Source organism: Cryptotermes secundus, unplaced genomic scaffold (assembly GCF_002891405.2).
Source record: "Cryptotermes secundus unplaced genomic scaffold, Csec_1.0 scaffold330, whole genome shotgun sequence".
In the NCBI taxonomy this organism is placed as follows: Eukaryota; Metazoa; Arthropoda; class Insecta; order Blattodea; family Kalotermitidae; genus Cryptotermes; species Cryptotermes secundus.
Window position 1 is genome coordinate 488,475 of NW_019734317.1, and position 26,450 is coordinate 514,924.

At 43.7% G+C, this 26,450-nt stretch overlaps 1 protein-coding gene across 5 annotated transcripts in view; it reads left to right on the plus strand.

The window, feature by feature from the left end:
* LOC111868568 (protein phosphatase 1 regulatory subunit 12A) overlaps positions 1–26,450 on the plus strand; it is a 99,124-nt gene that overhangs the window by 27,531 nt on the left and 45,143 nt on the right. For 3 of the 5 annotated variants that reach the window (XR_002843525.2, XM_023859327.2, XM_023859329.2), the window contains exons 1-4: positions 13,466–13,562; positions 13,841–14,054; positions 15,693–15,951; positions 24,064–24,303. Coding sequence is in view for 4 of the 5 variants with exons in the window: in XM_023859327.2 (XP_023715095.1) it covers positions 13,878–14,054; positions 15,693–15,951; positions 24,064–24,303 (676 nt within the window). In the remaining variant the exon portion in view is untranslated. The other 2 variants (XM_033753096.1, XM_023859328.2) reach the window with 2 other exon arrangements.

The window sequence follows — 26,450 nt, forward strand, 5'->3', positions numbered from 1 at the left end:
AAAAACCCAACAGTGTGTTATATACCGGAAAAACTTTTTATAATAAATCGAATGTAGCTTTAACTGCACCAGTTGATAGCAAGTCAACAGCCAAAGTGCCAACAAGAAATAAACAAGAGCTCCCACTGGTCCTTATCCTGTGCACTGTCCTCAAACACTGGTATACTGGGACCGATGTTTACTGGACCCAGTTCTCAAGGTTAAATAAATGTTTGCGCAATGGCTTTGGTGCTTTTCTCTCGGGTTATGGTGTTCATATCCGTACGGCCTGGTTCTGAGAAGATGGCGCGAAACCTCATAGACCCAGTATTATATCAAGGAAGTATTTAAAAGCAATGTTCTGAAGCATATGTTACCAGATTTAAAGTCGTGTCACTTCTCGCAGACTAAACTGTTCATCTCTAATGCTCACATAGCTTGTTCCTCTGAAAGGGGCTGCGAGTTCGTACAAAAACTTTGCAGGAGTAGCACAGAATTGTGATATTCGAATACTGCACAGTATCTCACAGCAGGAGGACATATCAGACATGTTCGCATTCGCTCCAAAGTTTCCTGTGTGTAAACCAATAATAATGTAAAAATGTGGAGCTATGTATGGATTGTAAAAGATTTTAGGTTTTCAAGGCGATGACTATGAAGAAAGTAGTCTTCTGGGATGTGGAGTCGTGGAGATATTGTGTTAACCAACGTTTCGGAGGAACGTATCGCCTCCATCTTCAGGGTGGAAGAAAAAAGAAGATAATCCGCAAGTGAAGAACCAGCGTGAGAAGGGGCAAATAGACTAATGTCGAGAACAAACCCAGCTGTATAACAGCAGGAAGGGAAGGGAGAAGGGCTACATGGGAAATCGGTAGTGAAGAGAGTGTAAGTGTCTGGGGAGGTGGGCCAGCAGGTAGCAGGCTAGAGCAGGTATAGAATATTGTGTCTGGGGAGAAAGGCAAGGTTAATGGGAGAGCATTAAGCCTTAAGCTTGGGGGTTGCTATGCGAGTCGGGCATATACTTGCGTGGCCTTGGGTATCTGGCGTCATGTCCCGGGGGTTTCTTGAGGGAACCGATGAGAGGCTTCAATGACTTGCTGAGACGAAACCCCACCGCTCTGTTCATATTCTCGGGATGGAGTTGAGTCTCAATGATCTCCCTAATGATGAGATCCATATAACGGGTCTTGGTGGCGAGAATTGAGGTATTCTGTAGCTGAATGCGGTGTCCCAAATTTATGCTGTGTTCAGCCACAGCTGACTTGTCCGGATGTTCGAGACGGATGTGCCGCTGAAGTCAGTGTGCTGATTGGTGTACAATATAATAGCTATTTATTGTACACCCTTCATGGCGTGAGCGGAATTAACATCCAGTGGTGTTTTCCTCAGTTCCTTAAAGCTGGTGGCCAAATTCTTTTGAGTATTCGATTTTGGTGAGGTTGTAGTAGTGGTTGAAGAAGTGGGTTGGAGTGATTTTCTAGTTCGTTGAAATACTTGGCGCTGTTTTCTCGGATGACTTCTGTTACGTAAGGAGTTTTTAGATCTGTATGTAGGGTGCGGTTGGATACATACCGTGGTGCGTTCGTGATGGATCGGAGTATTTTGGACTGGGCACGCTGTATAATGGCGATGTTGGATTTGCTGGCGCAGCCCCAGAGTTCTATGCCGTATGTCCATATAGGCTTGATGACTGTTTTGTAGATTAGTAACTTGTTTTCGATGGAGAGGTGGGATTTTCTTCCTATGAGCCAGTTGAGTTCTTTGGTTTTTTGGTTTGTCTGTATTCTTTTCTTGATTATGTGTTGTCTCCAGTTTAGTTTGTTGTCAAATGTTAATCCTAGGTATTTGACCTGTTCTTTTGGTTGTATGTTGATGTGATTTATTTGCACTGTGGGGCACGTGCCTTTTCGGGGGGTGAAAGTTGTTTGTGTGGACTTTGATTCGTTTACCTTGATTTTCCATTTGTTTAGCCATGCTTCTATGAGGATTAGAGGATCTTGCAGATGAGAGGAGACTGTGGTTGGATTGTCGTGGGTAGTGAAGATAGCAGTGTCATCTGCAAAAGTACCGATTATCGTGTTGTTGTTGTTGTTGTTGTTGTGGGTAGATCATGTGTGTAGAGCGTGCATAACAGTGGACTTAGTAAGCTTCCTTGGGGCACCCCTGAGTGGACTGGTAGGCGGTTGGATATTTTCTTATTTATTTTTACTTCGAAAAATCTTTCGCTTAAATATGACTTGAGTAGGTTGTAATAATTTGTTGGGAAGATTCTTTTTATTTTACAGCAGCATTGTTTGTTATTTAGCGCGTTAGTTATGGTATTTACTATGCGATGACTTTGTTCGATGGTTGAGTGGGCTCGTCGAAAACCATACTGATGTTTTGGTATCCATGTTTGTGGGTTTGATTCTTGGTTTAATTTGTTGAGTATTAGTTTTTCGAGGACTTTTGAAATTGTGGGTAGAAGGCTTACTGGTCGGTAGGATGTGACGTCGGTTGGATTTTTGCCTAGTTTCAAGATCATTATGATTTGGGCGCTTTTGAGAGGACGAGGCCAATAGTCGAGTCTACTCGTAAGTATGGCGTTGAATATGTACAGAAGTTTTATTTGGCCTTTCCTTGGTAAATGTTTTAGTATTACGGCTGTGATGTTATCATGGCCTGGTGCCTTTTTGGCTTTAGTGTTTACTGCTTCTTGCATTTCCTTTAGGGTAAAGAGCTCTGGTCGTTGGTGACTTTGTATGGGTTCATTTAGAAGTGAGTTTACTTCTTATACTACGTGATTACTGTTGTGTGGAGTGAATACTTCTTGTAGATGTTGTGCAAATAGGTCGGCTTTTTCTTTGTCGCTTCTTGCCCAGTTTCCTGGGGGTGATGTGAATTTACGTATTGGGGGTGATGCTGATATGGACTTTCTTTTGTTTCTTATTGGTTTCCAGATTGAATTGTCTTGTCTTGTGAGGCTTGCGATACAGACCTCGAATGATTCGTTCTTTAATTCTTGTAATTGCGTTTTTAGCCGATTGCTGATTTTGTTGCATTTTGCTCTGTTTTCCGGAGTGTGAGGCCTCTGCCAGGCTGATCTAGCTCTTCTCTTTCCGGCTATTAGTCTTTTATTCTTAACGGTATGTTATTTGTAGGGTTCTGTGGATCATTTATGGGGGTTGCTGTTTTGGCGGCTTCTTGTAGTAGGGTGATGAAGTTTTTACATTCGTTTTCTATACCGGTTGGTTCTTTCAGTTTAATTTTAGTTCTATGTTGTCTTCTATTATTTTCCTGAAGAGATCCCAATTTGTTTTGGAGTTGTGAAGTCTGGGCTTGGATTTGCTTAGTATAACTGATGTGCTTATTGTTGCAGTGATCGGAGTGTGGTCCGATGTTAGGTCAAGGTTTGCAGCTGCGTTTGTGTAATTAGGAGAGATGCCGTTTGTTATGAAAAAGTCTAGTAAGTCAGGAATTTTATTTCCATCGGTGGGCCAGTATGTTGGTGTTCCAGTCGATATGATAGAGTAATTGTTATTTTGGATTGTCTTGTGTAGTTCTCTGCCTTTTGTTGTTATGAGTCTTGAGCCCCAAAATGTGTGTTTGCTGTTGCAGTCTCCGCCAGCTATAAATTTTGTACTCAGGGTTTGGAAGAATGACTCGAAGTGGTTTCTCTTAAGGAAATATTTTGACTTAGATGGGAGTGGCTTGTATATGATGTTTTTCATATTTTGGTAGTTCGTAATGTTCGATTTTTTCTTTGATTAGGATTGTAGTGCCTCCGTGAGCTGTGTCTTCGGGGTGGTTTATGTGGTAAAGCTTGTATTTGGGGATATTGAAGTAGCTTCTTCTGGTGAAGTGGGTTTCGCTGATTAGCAGGATATCGACTGAGTGTACGTTTAGGAATATTTTTGTATCTTCTTGATGATTTGGAAGCCCATTGGCGATCCATTGGGCTATTCTTAGGAATTTGGTCATTTATTTCGTTTTGTCGACGAGTGTTGTTAGCATGTTTAGTACCATAGTATTTTGTTGTAATAATTGTTGAATTAAATTACTTTCTATATGTATGGATTGTTCTAGTTTTATGGAAACATGAAACTATTCGAAGATTAAAAATCAGCCTGGTATGATTCCCAGCATGTTCACCTATCATTTACTTGTGTACGATTGAACACACAGTGTCGTAGTATTCGTTTGGACGTAAGGTCGAAAATCACGAAAAATATTTGATGTACCCTATTTCGAAACAAAGGAAGCTGAAACGAGTTAGGCATTTTAACCACTGCGCCGCGTCTGATCATTTTTATGAAGAAAATATGCAAGATATAAAATGTCGATCTTCCCATAAATGGATATTTTTGTCTGGAAATGTTTATAAGAGACTGTACGGTGTCATATCCCAGAAAACTATAGTCATTACTTTTATACCTACACTACTGACTGCCTAGTACAGGGTCTTGCTTGGAAAGTGTAGTGTTGCTCTCAATTTGTTAAGAAACTGCCCGTGTTTTTGGAACCTAAATGTTTTTTACGGTGTCGATAACAGCTGGCCATCAGGTCCTGCGCTGTCGACTGAATTCAAAATTAAAGCTCCATTTCAGAGTCATCCTTCCACCTCGCCTAAGATATCCAATGGGTCTTTTTTCCGTTCCCAACTGCAAAGTTTTGTGACGTATCCCATTTGTGCTGCGTGTCCATACTTCGCAATCATCCTATGGATATAAGTTGATGAAGCAGCACATGATATTATCACTTGATATGAGTGACTATAGACGGGGTTTGGATTGGTAATTGGATTTTGACCTCTTACAGGTCGTAACTACAAATATACTTCAAAAGTAACTACACACTAAGTCTTCTCCAGCCTTCAGCGACTTCACCAACCCTTCCCTGGCAACGGCTTCTAACAGTTTAAATTCTTCAGTTTCACGCGCTCAAGTCCTCTCTTCACCGACTCCCGTACAGAACTGACTTGGACGTCCCAGTTGCCTCCCTTATAACTCCTCGGCACGGATCGAACAGAAAACCCGTTTCAAGCAGTCCCTCTATTGATGCGCGTCAATTCGTACGTTATGCTACAATGACAGCTTAGTCACTTGAACGGTCGTAAGCTTGACCACCGCCAAGTTTAAGTCTCTTATATTTTACATGTCTGGCTTCACCTTGTCCTATACCGCGAACATTTTCATTTTCATGATTTTATACGACTTCTGCTTATCGCCCGCACAATATTGTTTTATAATCATATACGTAGGGAAGGTTGAAAGCTGTGTGCAAATTTATATATATTTATAGACTGAATTTCTTCACAATTTTATATAACAATTCAGTTCGTAACTTACAGGAAACATCACGTCTGCGCTACGGAAAGCAACCGGTTAATGCTGTTCAGGGGAAACAGTCTCTCTTTATTATGAGGGCCATACGGAACACATAAATACAGTCTGTGTGGAGAGTTTTAGTATGTTAAAGCAGGTGGTACATATAGTAACCAGTGGACTTCAAAGGGTTAAGTAGCTGTCCTCCCACAGAGCAATACGTAAGGCCTCAACAGGCACGGCACCCCGAGAGCCGGTATTGACCAGTCCAGCAGCCATGAATAAACCACATGACGTGTTCTGGAGGATGTGGGTCACTCCAAGAAGGCTGGCGCTGTCATGCATACAGGATTACCATGAACACAACACGAGCACCTAATTGCAAGGCAAGTATTTTGCGTCTTGCAAACACAGGCGAATGTTATACTTCGGTCTGTGGCACATTACATTTGCTAAGCTACACAATTTTAGTACCAAACAAGCAAAAAGATATTTAACTAAACAAGCAACAAACCAGGCGGAGAGCGACTTGCATACGAGCAGGGGACTTCCGGTATTTTTCCAGACAACAAGTTCTCATTGAAAGAAACATGTTAGACAACCATTGAAATTTGTAAAGAATCGTGAACTTGTTTTATCCTGCACACTGGATATCTTGCTTAGAAATATTAGCCACTCTCATTTGAGCCATGGAAAGATACTGACATCAACCTGTCCCGTCATCTCTCAGGGTTAAAGGAAATCGTTCTTGGCTGTCGAACAGCAGTAGTTGAATGACGTACTAACTGAAGAGCTGTGAATGTTTTGAAAGGCAATCGGGCGGTGAAGCTCAAGTCTTCTGAATTTGTATTGGGCAGGGTAAACGTTCATCTCTTGAGATCAGTGAGCAAGGGCGCCTCCTATATGCAGTCCCTGCGGGCGCCCTTTTGTCAATTCCCGGTTCAAAACATGTTTCAGGCTCCTGCGGGCTTAACTCCGCTGAAATGAACTCATCGGGTTCGTGTTTCCAGACAATGGGCCTAGAAGTTAGATGCTGCAGTATTTGTGTTTCTCCCTCTACACGCCGCCCCCTCCTCTTCATTCTTCCCCTTACTTTCTCTCGTCTCCTTTTGAAAAAGGTGTGGGTGGGCGCATGTTTTCATGCTGTGAAAACCAGATTACTGTAATTATTGTTACGGGGTATGTCGCGCTATAAAATTGGATATGTAGTTTGTTTGGCCGAGAGTTTAAAGTGCAAGGCAGGCAGACTGCTGGCGTTTCCTTTCGCACAGAAAAGAGTGTCAGGCGTAAGGTCTCTTTCCAAGGGGAATGAAGTGGTAAAACTGTGTTCTTCTTGTAAAATAAAACTTGACTTAAACAAAGGCTCAAGGGTCCAGAACATTTTTCTCCTGAAGCCAGGTTTCCATTTAATCAAGGTATACTATAATAATTAAACCAGGACATGCACATATTTGAGACAAAATAAAACACCATACTCATTAATTTATTTGCACTATAATCACTGAACACATGCAAACATTACATTGAACAGAAGAAAACTGCAGTGCTTACTTTTTTATAATTTTACCAGAACTCAAGCAGAGTCCTTTGCGTGCAGTTTACTCTCTTGGCTGCCTGAATTTCCACAAACACTTTAGCTTGAGAAATTACACTAAGCATGTCTGAATCATTCCATTGTAATTCAAAGTCCTGCAGGTCCTTTAACTTCTGAGAGCATCTTGATAGGTCTTCACTCTACACTCCTCGTCGCCCTCGTCGCCCTCGTCGCGGGCTGACAGGACGGAAGGATTTTACTTGTATACTAAATGCTCAACTAAGCTTTTAGCTTATATTTCTTAACTGTTTCCAACAATTCAGATCACATAAGTGTGTCTGTTCCGAAATAGAACAGTCGTGACTACGTGAAGGCCTCGAACAAACTCAATCTGGCAGACACTGACGCGCATCTTGGTACTGGTGACTACTTGAATTTGTCTGCCTAGCCACTTAAGCAGGCCCCCGAGGAGGAGTCACGTAATGTGCTCAGTCCCTCTTCAGTTTGAAACCGTTCAACTTTGACCTTTTGTGCTAGTACCATGTTGAAGAGAGACTCAAATCTTCACCGTCAAAGTTTACATTGCCACACGTTGCTACTGGTTATACGATAATTGCTACCATTCTGAAGTCTCATGGCGCTGAAGTTACATTGGATGTGACATGTATCAATATTTTTGGGATTTTGAAATTAAATCGTTCTCAGAACGTCCAGATATGTGCATTCTCTAATATAACTAATCGATGGGCTATACTGTCACAGGATTCCAAACAAAACGCACCAAACTTACTCAAATTCCATCCTTTCCGTCTGGACGACAGTAAAAAGAAACGAGTTTTTGCTGTCATGACACATAATCCATTGAAAGACTGTCACGTGTGACTGTAAGTTACACGAGCCATCAGTGCCACTGTCACATGTGACTGTAGTTTACAAGAGCCATCAGTGCCACTGTAACAGGTGACTGTAGGTTACAAGAGCCATAAGTGCCACTGTCACATGTGACTGTAGTTTACAAGAGCCATAAGTGCCACTGTCACATGTGACTGTAGGTTACAAGAGCCATCAGTGCCACTGTCACATGTGACTGTAGTTTACAAGAGCCATCAGTGCCACTGTTACATTTGACTGTAGTTTACAAGAGCCATCGGTGCCACTGTCACATGTGACTGTAGTTTACAAGAGCTGTCAGTGCCACTGGCACCTGTGGCTGAAGGTTACAAGAGCTGTTCTGCCACGGTCACAGGTTACAGGAGCCGTCAGCGTCACTATTCACAGGGTTCAGTTTATAACCTCCTGGTCAGAAAGTCGCATGTTTTTGGAATTTTGAAATTAAGTTACTGTAAGAGCGACACAGCTGCATAATTCGACTTGCTGACTGATTAAACGAATGATTGACTGAAGAAAATATTTTTGCTGTGTGATGGAGTCTGAGAATATTGAACGACATACTTGTCTTGAAAAATGGGGTGGGTAGGCATATAGATATGGCGGTCGTGGCTTATTTAAGTCACCACCACTGCATTCGTCTGGAAAGGCAAAAAAAATCACAAATCTCGTCAGGATACCAGGGCGAGATGAGTACCAGTCACTTCTCGGAGTTCCCGAGTAAAAGACTTCAGAGAGTTCTGGCAATAAATAGCCCATTCACTCTTCTAATGGAACTTGCAACACATCGAAGGATCACTGTGTTCTGGTGCCCATGAACATTGCCTGCAACATAGTCTTTGTTTATAGTCCTATTTCTTACTGATAGAGTTTTGAATAGGAATTTTTTCCTGAGACGCCATTGGAGTACCGCCTGAATCGAAACGCTCTTTTGCCTTCGGCTGATGTGTATAGGTCGTATTTGAGGTATATGAACTTGCTGCTCCACAGAATCGTACAGGTGTTTGTTAGCCACTATATTGTTTAAAGGCACGTTCACACACAGCGACATCGGTCGTACAACGTCCGTACGGTTCATGTCGCATCAAGTAATAGAATATAAAGTGAAGTCTTATATATTCTGTATATTAGATTCTTGCTGTGCGTGAGACTGAGTCCATTTGGTACGTCGGTCACTAACTGGCCTATTTTACCAGCCCTGGATGACAGATGATGAGTGTGGACCAGTCGGTGGAGCGACAATTGGCAGAGGAAACGGAAGTACTCGGAACAAAGCTGTCCCATGCCACTTTGTCCATCATAAATCCCGCATGACTAGACATGATCGGACCGCCGCGGTGGGAAGCCAGCGACTAACCGCCTGAGCTGTGGCGCGGTGCTCGCAGTACTCGTATACGAGTAAAAGACGCAGTGAAGCCGATGTTTTAACGTTCGCACGCCCGTTTACGGAAACAGCTGTCAGCAAACTGGTTCACTGACAACGGATATCACAGTTCCCTGAACAGCCGGAAAGCAGCGGCAACAACAAAATATTTGGTCTGTTCACTGAGAGATAAACCGAATTATCGGCCATGAGATGGACAGAACTACAGTTCTATGCTATAAGCCGGAAGGTTGAGGTCAGTACCAGGAATCTTCCTGGAGGTAAAGGGTAGCAGGCCGGCACGTAAGGCTGACCACACCGCCATTTGTGAGCCAATTGGCTAGAAAATGTGGGAACCTCGACTTCTCACAACCCTATGGGCCTCCATGACCTTTTACAGGGATAGCTTTACCTATTTTTACCTCCCCCCCGACTAAGTGCACTATCGCATGGAGACACTTTCCGGCAAGCAGAATATTTCGTGTGCCAGTTGGCGCGTGCGCCTTGGCCAATCTCCTGCCGAAGGTTACGAAACACTCATTCCTAATCTGACACCTTGCAGTCCGCTAGATACCTTACTTTTCTATCCTGAAGATGGAGGCAGTACATCAAACATAAAACAGTAGAGAAGTACTATTTACAGTCACTGCTGTCAGGACCAAACCTTGCCTTGAAACGTTTGAGCCCAAACTGAAGGATAGTGAGTGGGCGGAAGGGAGAGGATGTTGGGCAGATGCGGGATTTATTAATAAAGTGCCTGATATACTATTCACAAAGTTCAAACTTCAGACCTTGTGTTCATGAAGGTCAATGTTCTTCGAACTGTTCGAGTAGCGCGGTGTATCAACACACTGCACTAAGACATGGCTATTATTACTCTTACGTGAAGAGAAGTTGAACTTGGCGGTTGAATTATTGAAAGTTGCGTGACTGTAAGACAAGCTATCAGAACTGTGCAGCTTAAGAGACACGCATGAAGCGTAGAGGCGACCTCCTCGTCAGTAACTTGCATCTTGGCACAGCCAGGAGCCTGCGATGCTGCTGTGCAGTAATGTTTTTTATTGCTAGTGGGGTGGGACTAAGTCCCTTGTACTGCGGCCACTTCTGGCCTATTGTACCAGTCCCAGATGATAGGTGAGGGTGATTGTGGAGAAATTGGTGGGAATGAAGATTGGCAGGGGAAACCGAAGTACTCGGAGAAAACCTGCCCCAGCGCCACTTTGTCCACCACAAATCCCACTTGACCAGTCCCGGGATCGAACCCGGTCCGCCGCGGTGGGAAGCCAGCGACTAACCGCTTGAGCTATGGCGCAGCCAAACTGATGCTGTTAATCGCCGTCGTAATGTTCCTCTTGAGGTCTTCCAGTGCATGCAGATTGTTTTTATAGACAGTTCCTTTGAGGTACCCCCAAAGGGAAAAATCTGCAGGTGACAAATCGGCGAACGCGGGGGCCACACTCCTTTCGAAACGAGACGGTCACCGAAAAACTCACGCAAGAAGTGCAATGGTTTCATTAGATGTGTGACATGTGGCGCCATCTTGCTGCAACCAACACTCACGTTCATCAACTTCAAGAAGCGCAATAAACTGTGTAATGATGTCCTGGTACACTGGACTGTTCACTGCTGTTTCAAAGAAAATTGGGCCCACTATTCAACGACGTGATACAGCACACCACACTCCAATTTTCTGACAGTGCAAGGGCTTTTCATGTATCACATGTGGATTTTCAGATGACCAAATTCTATTGTTTTGACTGTTCATGTAGCCACTAAGGTCACTGAAGAAAACCCGATCAGACTCTTCAATTCCATTGTTGCCAACAAATGTCCAAAACCATCTACAGTACACTAAGCGTTTTTCTTTATCCAGATCCTTCAGTTCCTGCAAACAGCGAACACGATACGCACGAAGGTGTAACTTCTTCATCGCTTTGTGAGCACTTCCGTACGAAATCCCTGCTTGCACTGATAGTCTCCTCAGGCTTTATGAAGGGGAACGCTGCAACATATTTTCCACGTCAGCCAGTTTAGCCTCAGTCAAAATGGCCGGTCTCCCGGATCTCTTCCTATCTGAAACTGATCCATTCCCAAAATCGGTTGATTATTCTTGTTATCATCGAATTGTTAGGAACTGCAGAATCTGGATATTCCCAACACAACTTGTCTGTGACACGTGCATAAGAACGACTGGCGAAATAATGCTGCACAATGAAAACTCGTTCTTGGGAAAACGACATGTCTGTCACGCAATAAACAAAGCTATACTGCAGACGTCGTATGACCGATACACGCACCAATGGACTAACTTGCTACGTGATGGAATACGGAAGCGGTCCATGCCGATGTGCTACAAGCAGGACAATTCTAGAGTTTAGTTCGTTGTGAGACATTCGTCGGCCGGTAAGGACGTGAACACAGAAGTTGACGGACCTACGCGTTGGAAGCCGTTACCAAACAACGACAAGTGAAGACATAGCAGACTGGAAAACTTAGTACATGCTGTAGTGAACTGCAAAGTGTGTGAGTTAGCGATAGCTAACTATAGCTATAGTTACTTGCAGCTACGTTCTGTAAGTGTTCAGTAAATCCAGTTACCAACCCAAACCCCGTCTAGAGTTATTCTATCACGAGAACGTATTTTGCAAATTCTTCTTTCGTGATCTTGCATATTTCATTTGCATGGTGTTCATTATTTGAAAACTGTATTCTATCATTACACTTTGTGTAGAATCGAACTTGCTGTTGGAAATCAAATCATTTCACTACGCTGTTCAATTGAAAATTACTTTTCCTTACGCTTTGTTACGCAATCGCCGTATCCGAAAATGTTTGGTGTAAATGTTGTCGACTTTAATGAGATCAATATTTCATGTTACACGCCCATGCCATTTCGTTTTGTGCTGTAACTCGTTTTCGGAGGAACAAGAGTTTCGATTTTTCATGTAACTAAGTGGAACACATTCTGATCAAAATACAATTCGCTCGGCTGTTATTAACGCAGATTCCTGAGACTTAATCTAACCGATGTGGAATCAGTAATTTCGGGAATGAAACATGCGCACGGACAGACGCGACATCCTCTTTGCTCTTTCATTTAATAGGCATACATTTCGTGTGGCGCTTTCCTGAATACCGGCATGCATGCCTTGCTGGACTATGTTATCCATGTCTTCAGCTAGGATCAGCCAGTTAGGGGGGTGGGGGGACTCTTACACGTGTATCTGGGCATTCCATCTCATCTGTTCACTTCAATATATAGAGTGCATGAGTGTAACATGTCACAGAATGTGCAGTGTGGGGGTCAGCTTTACGCTTACCCCATTCCATGAAATTTTCAACAAGATAGGAAATGTACGCATGACATAATAGTTGTGGGGCCTTCTCTGCATTTAGTTCAATATGTCGAAAACTGTAAGGCTTGATGAAAACTCAGATTTCTACTTCATTCGTCTATAGAACATTTGGTCACAAAACTCTTCGGTGTAATAAATGCTTATCGAGTTGCGCCTGACATGAACATTGAAACGACAGTATGTCTTGTTGTGGAGTGTCCGCAGTTGTCCGATTTTAACGACAGTTTGAACTGGCGATAGACTGTATTTATCTACCCAGTATCAAGTTTCAATAAAATGTCTTCAGGGATTCTTGAAGTGAAGGACGGATTTATTTTAACAGGCGGCCCTCGGATGTTAGTTTATATCCGTGTCTGTGCCCTTCTGAAATACTGGCAACTTCCACAGAGAGTTGGAAGAAAAAATGCAATCCTGACAGGATGCAACAATTGCTTTCTTCTCATTACGAATGTATATGTTGGGGCTGTGGCTCCACTGTGTCATCTAGAGCAGTGGTTCTCAACGTTTATGAGACCGTGGCCCAGTAAGTTCTTTCTTTATAAGACGAGGGCTCAGTCCCAACAAATTTACTCGTAAGTATCTTTCCAGTTTTGTTAAAGTTCATGCATTAAGCTAACTATAAAATATTTATTCATGAAAAATGCTTAGAAAACGAAAACGACAAATTCCAGAAGAGCCTCTCGCGGCACAGTATAATTGATGCCAGGGTCCACTACTGGGCCGCGGCCCGGCGGTTGAGAAGCACTGATCTAGAGACACTATGGCAGCTGTAGGATTATTATTCGATAATGAGAAGAAACGAAGCATTGGGACGTGACAGATACTTTGTGACTAAAATGTAGAAATGCATTTTCAATTTGATCAGTGTCTTGCCCAGCTCACTGTGTGTACTGTTTATTCTGAAACAGTCTGTATTTGCCTTCCCGTGCACCCTGTTCTTCCTCTCTCTCTTTCATAGCTGCTGTTACCCTATGCACCCCCTCCGCACTCCTGTTCCTCAGCCAGTATGGCTCTCTGCGCTCGTTCGGTTTTTATTCGGGAATGAGACTTCGAGACCATCAGTGTTGTGGCAGTGGCTTGCTCCGTGCGCATTTTGCTGAATGCAGTTCGAGAGTCGAGTACCTGTTTTCTCAGTTCAGGTGTTGATCGTTCACTTTGAATTTTCTGACGTCTCCTGCCCCCAGTGGTTGTGTGAATGGCCCGATTACCATGTTTCGTATTCATTGTATTGCATTATATATTCTTAGTTTCAGTAAGTTTACACAGTGCGAATTTTAAACCACATAAGGGCTCACTGTCTTGTTAGGCCCAAGTTACTGTTACTTCTCAGTGACACTACACAGTACTACTGCTCTTATTACTCATTTTTCCGCACACTTGAACACTAATCCCTTCGAAATGCTGTTCTTCTCCGCAGGTGAGGAAATGTCTTCCGGCCAGATGCAAATCCAGTGATGACGTCTTCAATGGCTGAGCTGCCTGCCCAGTATGGTGCACCCAACCCCCAAGCTGTTACGACCCCGTCCCGGCCCATATCCCCCATGAATGCTATTGGCGAGGGGGCGACACCCCTCATGTATGCCTGCCAGCAATCCAGGGACCAAGACGTGAGGCGCATTCTTGCCAAGAAGGTAGCCCAACTGCCACACCAAGTACAGATTTTTTTTTGGAGGAGGGGGGGGTGACGGGTTTAAAATAGTCTCTATTGCCTGTACAGCGTTTCTCAACCAAGGAAACGGAAATCCACTCAAAAATATTCGATGAAAGGGGGAGGCCGTTGGAACAGACATGTTTATTTCAAACGAGTTATATGTCTTTTCGCAATTTTTAGGTATTATCATCAAGCAGCGATCATGGAACTGGGCCACTTACGAACCCGTTCCGGCCCCATCCGTTGCCCCGGTTGCCTGCCCCACGCGGCTTAGTGGTTTCTTAAGTCTCTTTGCTTTCTGTCGATGTGATGAAGCCACGTGGCTTTATGTTTCGAGATAATGTCCAGAGCGGGTTCTGTTTGTAATTCCTTGAGTGTCTTCATTCCTTTTAGGGTCAGTCCAAACGTTGTACCCTTTCCTATCATTGCCCAGCAATCAGTTCCATATAAACATGTCGGTAGTGTGTGTGAATTATGAATTATTATTCTAGTGTTTGTGGAATTTCAGTCGTTTAACAGTTTTGTGTGTGTGAGGCCTCTTTATTTGTGAAAGGAAATGTGTGTTATCTTTTTCCCCTTCACATGGTACCGTATTTACGCATGCTTAGGCCGCACATTTTTTGCCAAAAATTCAAGAGGGAAACTGGGGTGCAACTTATATTCGAAATATTCGAAATCACACTTCATTTAAAAAAAAGTATACTCATAATTAGTAATACAGGGTGTTCTACTCCTGAAATAATATTCCAAGAAAATTATTTTTTCTGTAATTTCTGTCTGAAAATTGTGCTGCGGCCTATACACGCACGCGGCCTATACATGCGTAAATACGGTAATTAAAATCTAAGGTTACATAACAGTGTTCACTTGGTATATGATTTTGTTGCTTACAACCATTTTACTTTCTCTGGGGTCTCTGCAGAAAAAGACAAATTTTCCATCTTCATTTAATGAAAAGCAAACAAAGTATTACAGGCAGAACTCTATTGTTTCGCCTCAGATATCACACTGCATACACCGAGAAAATATATTTCCTTATATTACATTCAATGAGGCGCATGACAGGGTAGTTGGTTGAGGTACAATGCTACAAGCCTGAAGATCGCGGGTTCGATTCCTGATGACGTCATTAGATTTTTCAATTGACCTAATCCTTCCAGCCGCACTATGGCCCTGGGGTCGGCTTAGCTTCTGACGGAAATGAGTACCAGGAATCTTCCTGGGGGTGAAGGGCTGCCAGCCGGCGCGTAAGCCTGACAACCTCATCGCTGTCTGTAAGCAGATTGTCTAGAAAATGTGGGAGCCTCGACGTCTCACAACTCTATGGACCTCCACGGCCTGTTACAGGGATAGCGTTATATTACATTCATAACAAAAAAAATGTTTCAAACAAATTATGTGGCATTAATGAAATTTCCGATTTATATAACTGTACCAGCAAATTGTAGGATGAGCCTTTTTTGGCAAATGCAAAAAAGTTTTACTTGCTCTTCATTGACAGTAGGGCTCATATCGGCGCAAGTTGCATTACAGATTTTGCAATACAGTATCTCATCAGTGTCTGTAGATCAGATTTAGCAGTGAAACACGCGAAGACCTTACGCATGCGTGTGTGCAGCCGGAAGCAGCGAAGGAGAGGGACCGTACCATGAAGACTGCGCTGCATTACTGCGCAGAGAGCGCTTCCCTCACGTGTGCCGACATCTTCCTCTCGGTGGCAGCGGACCTGGTTGATGCGCGGGACGAAGACGGCTATACACCACTTCACCTGGCGGTCATCGCGGGAAACAGGCCCCTCATAAAGTTCCTACTCTCAAAAAATGCAGATGTCAACAGCCTTGACTACGAGAGGCATTCTGTGGTCCACTGGGCAACAGGTAGGCGAAGATCACTTTTGCTTTCCTCCGATCAGAGTTAAGCCCTAAGTGCAGGCCGACGTCTCTTCCATTTACGGCTTCCATCCATTTTTTTTGTCAATTTTTATTTCCCCATACATGTTTCAGCCAACCCTCGTTTATTTAATCACTGCTAACGCCAACTTTAATTTTTCAATCACTTGTTATGTCACTTCTCGTGGGTACAAAATTCTTCCTTACGTCCTCTTCCCAAAAATCTCGGTTTACAAGAAACTTCATTGAGCGCAGTCTTCTTCAGAAGTTGATGATCACCCGACTGGTCAACAGATTCAACGCCCTAACTGAAAAGTTCATGTCAGTGTTCACACTAGCCCGCCTCGGGTCCTTGTTATCAGCCAGATCATTCCAATTTACAATTCCACACCGTGTTTCCGATCCTCTTACATACGTCTATCGGCAAGTGGTCTTCAATCTTCTGAGCAAAACTGTTCATGTATTTCTCATTTCTCCCGTGTGAGGAACTTTGCCCGCCCATCTTTCCCTCTTCGAATCTGATGAAATAACCCATTATGAAGCTCTTCAATATGCAGTGTTCTCTCCCCCTCCTTCCGCATCTTGCTCTCAGGCACCCTCTGTCTCTCTCTCTCTCTATCTCTGTATATCTGTATCTTTATACAAGCAATAGGTAAAGCGAATCTAATTTACATATCTACACTGATGACCGACGGTTCTGAACCAACTAAAGGGAGCCGGAATAGCTCAGTCGGTATAGCGAATGGCTAGAGGCTGCACGACCGAAGGGTCGCATTTCGAGTCCCGGTAAAGTCAAGAATTTTCCCCATATCATCCAGCCCGTCTCTGTGACCCACCCAGGCTCCTATCCAATGGGTACCGGGGGCTCTTTCCCGGGAGTAAAGCGCCCGGGGCGTGAAGCTTTTTAACAAGTGCCGAGGTCAAGAAAACGTGGACCTGTACATTAACTCCCCCTATCATCTTCTTGGCGTAGTGCTTAATTAGTTAAGCGCAAGGACAATTTTTTGCCGTGAAGAAACGGCATGGAACTACACGTATGTGGACTTAAGAGTGTTTGACTCAATGGATCAGTGGCAGGCCCTTGAGGCCGCGGTAATCACTAGGAGCTTAAGATTTCTTGACTAACTGAGCAACCATTAGCTTCTCGAGAACATCTCTGGTCCGTGTTAAGTTGTATGGTCCTAATGATTACAATGGAATATTGAATATGGCACGCAGCAACAACGACCACGGGCCGGCAATGTTATCACTTATCATAGAGCGAGGCTGAACAAGGTCGCACTGCTGTTTGCATACTTATCGAACCGCTACTGATTATGCAGTAACGAATTGTATTCAAAATCTCGCAGACCCCCGGTTGAGAAACACAGGTCTAGGATGTCTTCCTACGCCCCAAACGATTTCCACGTACCAAGTGCGATGGTGGAATATCCCGTTATAAGAAAATCGATCTGTGACGTCAGAACGGTCAGTCCTGCACCAAGGTCACCTCTTTCCATATTGATCCCGTTTTTCAGAACACTGCAGGCAGGGCGAAACATGTAAATGGACTTCTGTAGCCCAAGTGATTTACATGACGAAGGAGAAGGCGGAGGCCCTCAGCAAGCAGCGTGGCACGCGAGGCGCTTGCTCTACTGGACGCCGCCAGAAGGCGCTTGTGCACATTCAAGTAACATATTGCATTCGTTTGACAATACCTACCGTCCCATTTTGTTTCTTAAAAATAACGTTTCGGAGACTGGTCTCTGCCTCCGTCCTCAGGTAATAGGCCTACTCAGTTGGGCCCAATCGATATAGCTAGTCCCTATCTCCGGACATCAGAATCAAAACAAGACAGGGTATATACACCAATCACAACAAAAACCATCAGCGGGAGTTAAACATTGTGAAACTCCACACACATGAGGCATTGCATCTATGGCCGCGCATAATTTAACGACCAGGTTCATTGAAATCAGCGTACTATAAGAATACAAGCTAACACTACAGAGACACTTTATAAAAGAAGAAAATATTACATAATCAATGGTAGGGCTTTTTTCTTTTTACTGCTAGTAGGGTGGGACTAAGTCCATTGTACTGCGGCCACTTCTGGCCTATTGTACCAGCCCCAGATGATAGGTGAGGGTGATTGTGGAGCAATTGGTGGAATGAAGATTGGAAGGGGAAACCGAAGTACTCGGAGAAAACCTGCCCCAGCGGCACTTTGTCCACCACAAATCCCACTTGACCAGACCCCCGGGATCGAACCCGGGCCGCCGCGGTGGGAAGCCAGCGACTAACCGCTTGAGCTATGACGCGGCCAGTGGTAGGGCTTAGTCTGTCGACTACACAGACAGCGATAAGGCAAAGATAGATGAACATATAGGCACAGCATTTATCGGAGGTAAACCTCCGTTACTTATATCCTTGAAGATGACAGCAAAGAGGAACCTCAGTCAGGATAGTCGGTGTCTCAGTCGGTATTCAAACCTGGCACCTCTCGAATACAAATCAGAAGCGGTATCACTTTGACGACCTTACTCGGTATCTCATTTAGTGTTTGTTAGTTTGCGTCACTCTGCTTTGGAACGAAGCAACATGTAGTAGTACAAAATGTGTTTTGAAATTCACAGCATTCCGCGAGGTTCCAACGTAAACCTCAGTTAATTTATCTACATTTATGAAAGGGAATTTAGTTCCTAAAATTGATTAACGTCTCAAGCAGTTAAACCCATTAATCCAACCTCAGTCAGCGAAGCTCAGCTTTAAAACTGTTGAACACTGAAAGCTGTTGTCGGACCTGTGAATGGTGCCTGCATGCGCGTGTGTGTCTCGATTGTATAGCTTTTATAATAACATCGATTGGTGAACAAAGAACTGGATAAAAGTATTCTGAAAGAAAAAGGTCTTGTCCTGATGGATGTACTATCCGGCCAATTGCCTGGAGGGGTTGAGGGAAGCTATGGAAAACCCTGGCCATGATACCCAGTGATTCGAATGAGATTCGAACGGAGCACCTGAAAAGGAGTGTCTGGAGCGTTACCGGTGTACGGCACGTGCACAATAGCGGTGTCTGGCGCCGCGAAGTCACGTTGCTACCGGCCATGATGAAGTATGGATATTGATTTGGCGTCATCCGAACTCAGGCCTTTGGCACCTCAAGCACGTACATGTAACGGTACCGAAGGCTCAGCCGCGCTGTTGGTCCTGTGACCGTGACAAAGATTCGCTGAAGTAAGGGTAGTGCCTCACATGAACTACGCACCGAGCGCAGTGGCGTAACAGCGTTGCTGTAGGCTTATATTCGGGTGGTACTTGGTTCTAATCTCGGCCGTGTTACCAGGCATCTCCATTGAGGTTGAAAGTACATGGAAATTTACGCCATGTAATCTAGTACGATGAATATAGTAAATTCCTCCGAAATGTATGTAAATATCTACCAGCCAACGCTGCCTCACTTCCTAGAAGCAGCAATCATCACAGTGATCGCCATGGATAATTAAAACCTCACTGAATGGAAGGATTTAATCTATTTATTGTCAAGCTTGGAGGCTGGCAGGGATATTGAAATAGGCCACAACCGCTTCCTTCCAAAGCTCTTCATGTTTACGTATCTTAGCCTGTATAGCGACTGGCTACGGGCTGGACGTGCGAGGGGTCGGAGTTCCAGTCCCGATAGGGTAAAGGCTTTTTTCTCTTTTCCACTTCGTCCAGACCAGCCCTGGTGCTCACCTTGTTCTTTTCCCGGGCGTAAAGCTGACCACTCAGTCCAAATTAATGCCGAGGTCAAGAAAATATGGATCTATATACAACCACTCTCCCCATACGCCTTGTGGCGTTGTGCTTAATTAGTGAAGCACGGGGACAACTTTGAGTCTTTAAATGGTCTATAATTCATGTTTTTCTTTTCTTGAGGAACTTGGAAAACATGCCTCATGGTGTTTTTGGCTGAGGTTCCACTGTCCTACTCCATGTAGGAGGACGTGGAGGTATAGGAATGGTATTCTCATTTCTTGAGGGCATGCAACAGTGGTGGGCGTTGTGACTCGGTCCACATGCTCATCGTGTCTCTCTCGCTTGAATCCGTTTTATCTGGAACAAAATCGGCGTCACTAATGTGTATTGTATGTAGTTGTGTTTCGTTACGTATCGACTTATGTGCCCGCGAGGAAGCGCACGGTATTTTAAAGTTTGTGATATTTTTGCTTGGCCTATAGACTCCTACAAATTGCAACAGAGAAGAAAAATCGTTGAACAAAAACTTAAAAAAGGAAGCGGATGACGACATATTCATTTCAGAGATTTCTCGTGAGGTCGAAGGATTCTATTGGATGATTTAAAAAAAAAAGTAAAGCTATCCCTGTACCAGGCACATAGGGTTGTGAGACGTTGAGGGTCCCACATTATCTAGACAATCGGCTCAAAGATGGCGGTAAGTTTGTCAGCCTTACGCACCGGCCGCGATTTACTCCCCAGGAAAATTATTTATTTAATTCCTGGTACTCATTTCTGTTAGAGGCTGAGTAAACCCCAGGGCCTGGCGCGGCTGGAAGGATTAGGTCAACTGAAAAAATCCAGTGACCTCATCGGGATTTGAACCCGCGAAGGACTCGAATTATGTAAGTCATTCGCATGATCGTTAGTCTGTGTTTCAACATTGATATATGCCTGCAAGATAATAGGATTTAATTTTTCATGATATTCCCAGTCATTCCACCAGATGGCAATGTAATCTCCCTCCCCATATACCAAGACCACATTCTTCCTTTTGTAGTATTCCATACAAAACATTTTGTTGCATTCGATGTTACATAACCTTAACAGTTTATATAGGGTCATTACGTAACCTTCTGTGCAAATTTCGCTTCTGGTTTGAACGTCAGGAGAAGTATGGCAAGAAGAAGCGGGGCACTGGTTGCAGCTGCATTGTGAACAAGAGGAGTAGTGACGCACTGTTACTAAGGCCCTGTTAATGATGCATGCTCGCTACAATCCTCTTCTCAGTGGACTCGATCAAACCCACTGAGCACTGAGCACACTGTAGGGCGGCCATGTTTGGACAGGAGCAGTTGCAGTGGACGTTATTCATTTGTTTATTTTCGGAAGCTGTTTGCAGTGCTCTTGACCTCTTCAGGAAGATCATTTCTCAATAACATCTGCATACATGCTCTGTAATGTAGATTACATATAGAGCTTCCATAAGTGGAGTCCGTTTGCTTTGCGTGGATTCCTGAACTATTTATTAATTAAGCGAGATTACAACCAATAGCCTACTTTCCTTTTACTATAATTTGAGTATTTGATATGACAGACAAGGAAAAAATTCATTATATTTCCGTATTATTATTATTATTATTGGAAGGGGTGGGTTTTCCCCATGCACCGCGACTAATAGTCTATTGTACGTCCCCCTTTAATTTCTGCTGTCACCATACCCTACCGATACTGGTGCCCACTATCTCCCCTTTCTGCCAGTGAGGTCNGAGGCATTGGAAACTACTTTGGGCAGGAAACTTTTTGGCCAAATTTAGCTCAGAGGTCTCCTAGAGACATGAGGATCTTTTACGTGCCGTAAATCTACGACATGAGACCCACGGCTTAAAGTCCCTCCCGGAGACTTGTTCCCTGAATTTTTCCGTCAATGTAGCAATAATATAAACCCGATTTTTGTAGAAATTGAATGCACTAATATAATTTAAGTGCTGAAATTATTTCTAGAACAGGGTGCACTGCGGAAAGGTGGGGGTGGATGTAAGATGGGGGAAGCTTTGTCAGAGAGACTGCAGTGTAGGCCACTTCTGGCCTATTGTACCAGCCCCGGATGATAGGTGAGAATGATTATGGAGCAATCGGTGGAATTAAGTTTGACAGGGGAAACCGAAGTACTCGGAGAAATCCTGCCCCAGGGCCATTCTGTCCACCAGAAATCCCGCATGACCAGACCTGGGCTCGAACCCGGGCCGTCTCGGTGGGAAGTCGGCAACAAACCGCCTAATGCAGAGCGTTATCGTTACACCTGTCTGGCTGGTAAAAATATGTGGAATATACCTCAGTTCCCCCATAGATCGCCATTGCTTCGTGCTCACTTGTTTAGAGGATAACTTCACGTTTTGTTGCAACTGAGGCGCCTGGAACTGCAAATTATAATCCTTTAGTTGTCGGTTGTACGTGTAGGAAGTTATTTAATGCCACGTCGCGATGACCAACAGAGACATAATGCTCATAGCAAGTCTCACACAAATCGAGAGCTGGTTTAGAAGTTGAGATGTGGGGGGCATATTCAAACACCTGTATGGTGATCTCAAAAACCTAAACTTACTAAATAAGATCTAAAAGTTTGTGACGAAGGTACATTAGTACAAATGTTGTGTTTATGGGCATTGATCGCCCTGTTTACTTTTCAGGACACAACGTTTCGGAGACTGAATTTTGTCTCCATCTTCAGGTAAGAGCTACTCATTTGGGCCCATCGATAGAGCTAGACCTTATCTCCGGAGAAAGGGACTGGTTCTGTCCAGCTGAGTAGGTTCTACCTGAAGACGGAGACAGAATTCAGTCTCCGAAACGTTGTGTCCTGAAAAGTAAATAGGACGGTTTTTAGATAAAGACAAGACGATGGATATTGTCCAAAACATATTTGTCCTAAACTTTCTGCTTAAGAAATGAAAGTGGGCTACGAATGAAACTCTGACGAGAGAAATACATGTTAAGATATTTCGAGAGAAGTTTAAGGTGGAAGGTGTTGCAAATGAAAGTAAGACTACTGCACAAGGTGGGAAAGCAAGCCTGAAGGAAAGCAAATGGAACTTGGTAGATATTGCGTGCCACGAAACGTTGATAGCTCGGCCATTGCCTTGCGTCAGGCAAACGTAGCCCGTGCATATGTGAGAGAACATTCTTCTCACTGTGCAGAGAACAGACTTCTTAGCTTACAATTATTTCCACGGGAACGCCAATGCATCATATTGGACGATACAGTGAGTTCTGGCTCTCAGGAAACATTTGACTTACAACGACTGACAGCGAGGGATATGACGGGCTCACTGCGGAAATATCCTTTTGCCTAATGGCACACACTTCAGCACTTGCTTCACCATGGCACCGCACACTTTGTGGTGGTGTCTGTAATACAGATCTTTCGTATTACTGATTATCATGGGTCGATTTTTGACAGATAACGATTCTCCTGACCTTGAACTTCAATGGTTGTCTAAGCCCATCCAGACAAACTCCGAGGTTGCATATTAGGAAAGTTTCATGATTCGCATTCTCCTGCTATGGGCTATATGTTCTACAGCCCATACCCTCCCTGGGGCCCATTCCTCCGGAGTTTGAAGCTGACCACTGGTGCCGAGATTTAGAAATCGTGAAACGTCTCTCTCCACTCCTGCATATGACTTCATGGCGTCGTGCTCAGTTAAGCATAGAGACGAATTTACCTTCACATTCACCTTTACATTTACATTTACATTTATATTTTCGTTTACCTTTACATTTGAATTTACCTTTACATTTGCGCTTACCTTTATATTTACATTTATCTTTACTTTTATCTTTACATTTACATTTACATTTATATTTTCGTTTACCTTTACATTTGAATTTACCTTTACATTTGCGCTTACCTTTATATTTACATTTATCTTTACTTTTATCTTTGCATTTACCCATAATTTACATTTGCATTTACTTTACATTTACATTTACCTACAATTTACCATTGCGTTTACCTATACATTTATATTTAACTTTATATTTACATTTATCTTTGTATAAACCTTCGCATTAATATTTACTCACAATTTTACCTTTTCGTTTACATTTACAATTACCTTAATTTTACCTTTGCATTTACATTTACAATTTGTGCTGCACATTGTGAGAAAGGCAGATTCCACTGCAATTCTAGTCTGACTCAGGAAAGGCTGAGGAACTAGGAAAATTACTGTCTTCTAGGGTGTGACGTGGTGTAGTTTTGTAGACAAATATGAATATTTTGAAGATCCACCCTGAGTCAGATTTTACCCTGAAGACGGAGCGGTACGCAGCCTCACAGTCTTCATGGTGGCCGTCCCCGCACTATTACTGCATGATGTACCCGACTGATTCTGTTTCCAGTGTGTGGAGAGGTGGAGGCTCTGGAGCTGGTCCTAGACGCTGGTGCCAACCCATCGACGCCCGATATCCATGGAGGTTATCCCGTCCATTACGCTGCCCAAATGTGCGGCCCGAACTCTGAGATGGGCAACGACGTGAGATTCGGGCTGGCCGTGTTACGCAAACTGCTCGCCAGGGGCGTTGAGGTTAATGTCAGAGACAAGGATGGCCGACAGCCGATTTTGTGGGCAGCCAGTGCAGGTTGGACAGTGCTTATGTATTCACTCAGTAAATTGTCATACAACGATTCAACTTAATGTTTGTATGCCCATTACCCTGGTATATTTAAGACGTGTCGATCTGCGCTCACATAATTGTCCTGTGTGAGTGGCCCACCAGTTGAGCTGCGCTCATCTAGCTGTCCTGTGTCAGTGGTTCCTCAGTTGACCTGCGTTCACCTACCTGTCCTGTGAGAGTGGCTCCTCAGTTGATATGCGCTCACCTAGCTGTCCCGTGTGAGTGGCTCCTCGGTCGATCTGCGCTCACCTAACTGTCCTGTGTGATTGGTTCCTCAGTTGATCTGCGCTCACCTAGCTGTCCTGTGTGAGTGCCTCCTCAGTTGATTTGCGGTCACCTAGCGGTCCTATGTGAGTGGCTCATCAAGGTGATTTCATAGTTTACTTTGCCCAGGACATCGGCATAATCTAAAGACTAGCAGTATAGTTTCCGGGTGTGAAACTCAGTATGCGACCCTAAGTGAAGAACATATATTGAAGGTAACTGAGAACGGGGTGCCGAGGAGAATACTTGTAACTAAGGGAAACAAACTAACAAGAGATTGGATATAATTTCATAAAGAGGAGCTTCGCATTTCTTACTCCTTTTCTAATATTATTTGAACGCTGGAATGAACTAGGATGAGATGGACAGAGTACCACGCATAGAATACAAAGAAATTTCTTAGGCCTACGAAGTTTTGGTAATCATTTTTGAAGGAAAAATACAAGTAGAAAGATAAAAGTGTATGTTGGGTGACAGTGTTAAAATTGATCTTCAAGAAATGTTTGTGGAGAATGTCGACTAGAGTCATGTGGCTCGGAGTAGGGACCACGGCGGGCTCTTATGAGCACAGTGACGAACATTTTGGTTCCATAAAATGGTGGCAACGTTTAGAGAGAAGGAGCAACTCTTGGCTGTTTCTAAGATTTTGGCATTATTAACGAGGTTCGTGACAGAATTGTAGTTCTATTGGCAAAACGTTTGTTCTCTGCCTGCCCGAAACTGTTGTTCTAGAAATTTTCTGGGAGAAAGTCGCTTCGGCCCAAATATTTATTTAGGTCCTTAGATAATGTGGGATTTATATCAGGCGAAGCAATATATATATATACATTGTAATAATTATAATCTGTTAATAAAATGAAAATGCCCTTCAGTCTCATATATAATTAGCACTCAAGTTCATTCGAGACTTACCAGACATGCGATGTCGTAACTTCGGTGGCTATGATCTAAGAATATTCATCGCTGCGGAAATCTGAATTGTGTGCTACAAAGGCCTACTTGCAAGTTTATTTACACCGTAATGTAAAATCACCCATAGCTCCGTGGTTCAGAGCCTTTGGGGAGAACGTGACAGTCGCTCGGATAATCACGAATTTCGTCACTTTGACGAAAACTGAAGATACATGCCATGTCCGCAAGAGCCATCCACTGGACCATATCTTCTGGCCCACTTAAAACAGCTAAAGAGGTGATCCCCTCGCCATCAAGACGCATCATGAAGGTGAGGTAATGTGCCATGCAATCTATAGTCTGGTAGATAAAAAAGGTAAAAAGGTAAAGTTATCCCTGTAACAGACCGTGGAGACCCATAGGTGAGATGTCGAGGCTCCCACATTTTCTAGACAATCGGCTCACAGATGGCGGTGAGGTTGTCAGCCATATGCGCCTGCCGCCCTCTACCCCCAGGAAGTTTCCTGATACTCCTTTCTGTTAGAGATTGACTCGACCCCAGGGCCATAGTGCGGCTGGAAGGGTTAGGTCAATTGAAAAATCCACCTCATCGGGACTCGAACCTCGACCTTCTGGCTTGTAGCAGAGTACCTCAACCAACTACGCTACCACGTGCCGTATAGACTGGTAGATATATGTAAGAATGTTATAGCCCTAAGATGAAGACAGGTGAGTCCTCATAAATGTTGATGAATATCTATCAGACTTCATGTCAACACGTCATCAGATCACAGAAGACATTCACTTTCACAGCCAACCTCTAAGTCTCGCTTAAGAGACCACGGTTCACAGTCAAACAATAATAATAATAATTCAATTCAATTCATGTTTATTTACTTGCAAACTTAACAGCACAGAGGCTAATTACAAAGCTAGAACGAATAGAAAAATACATA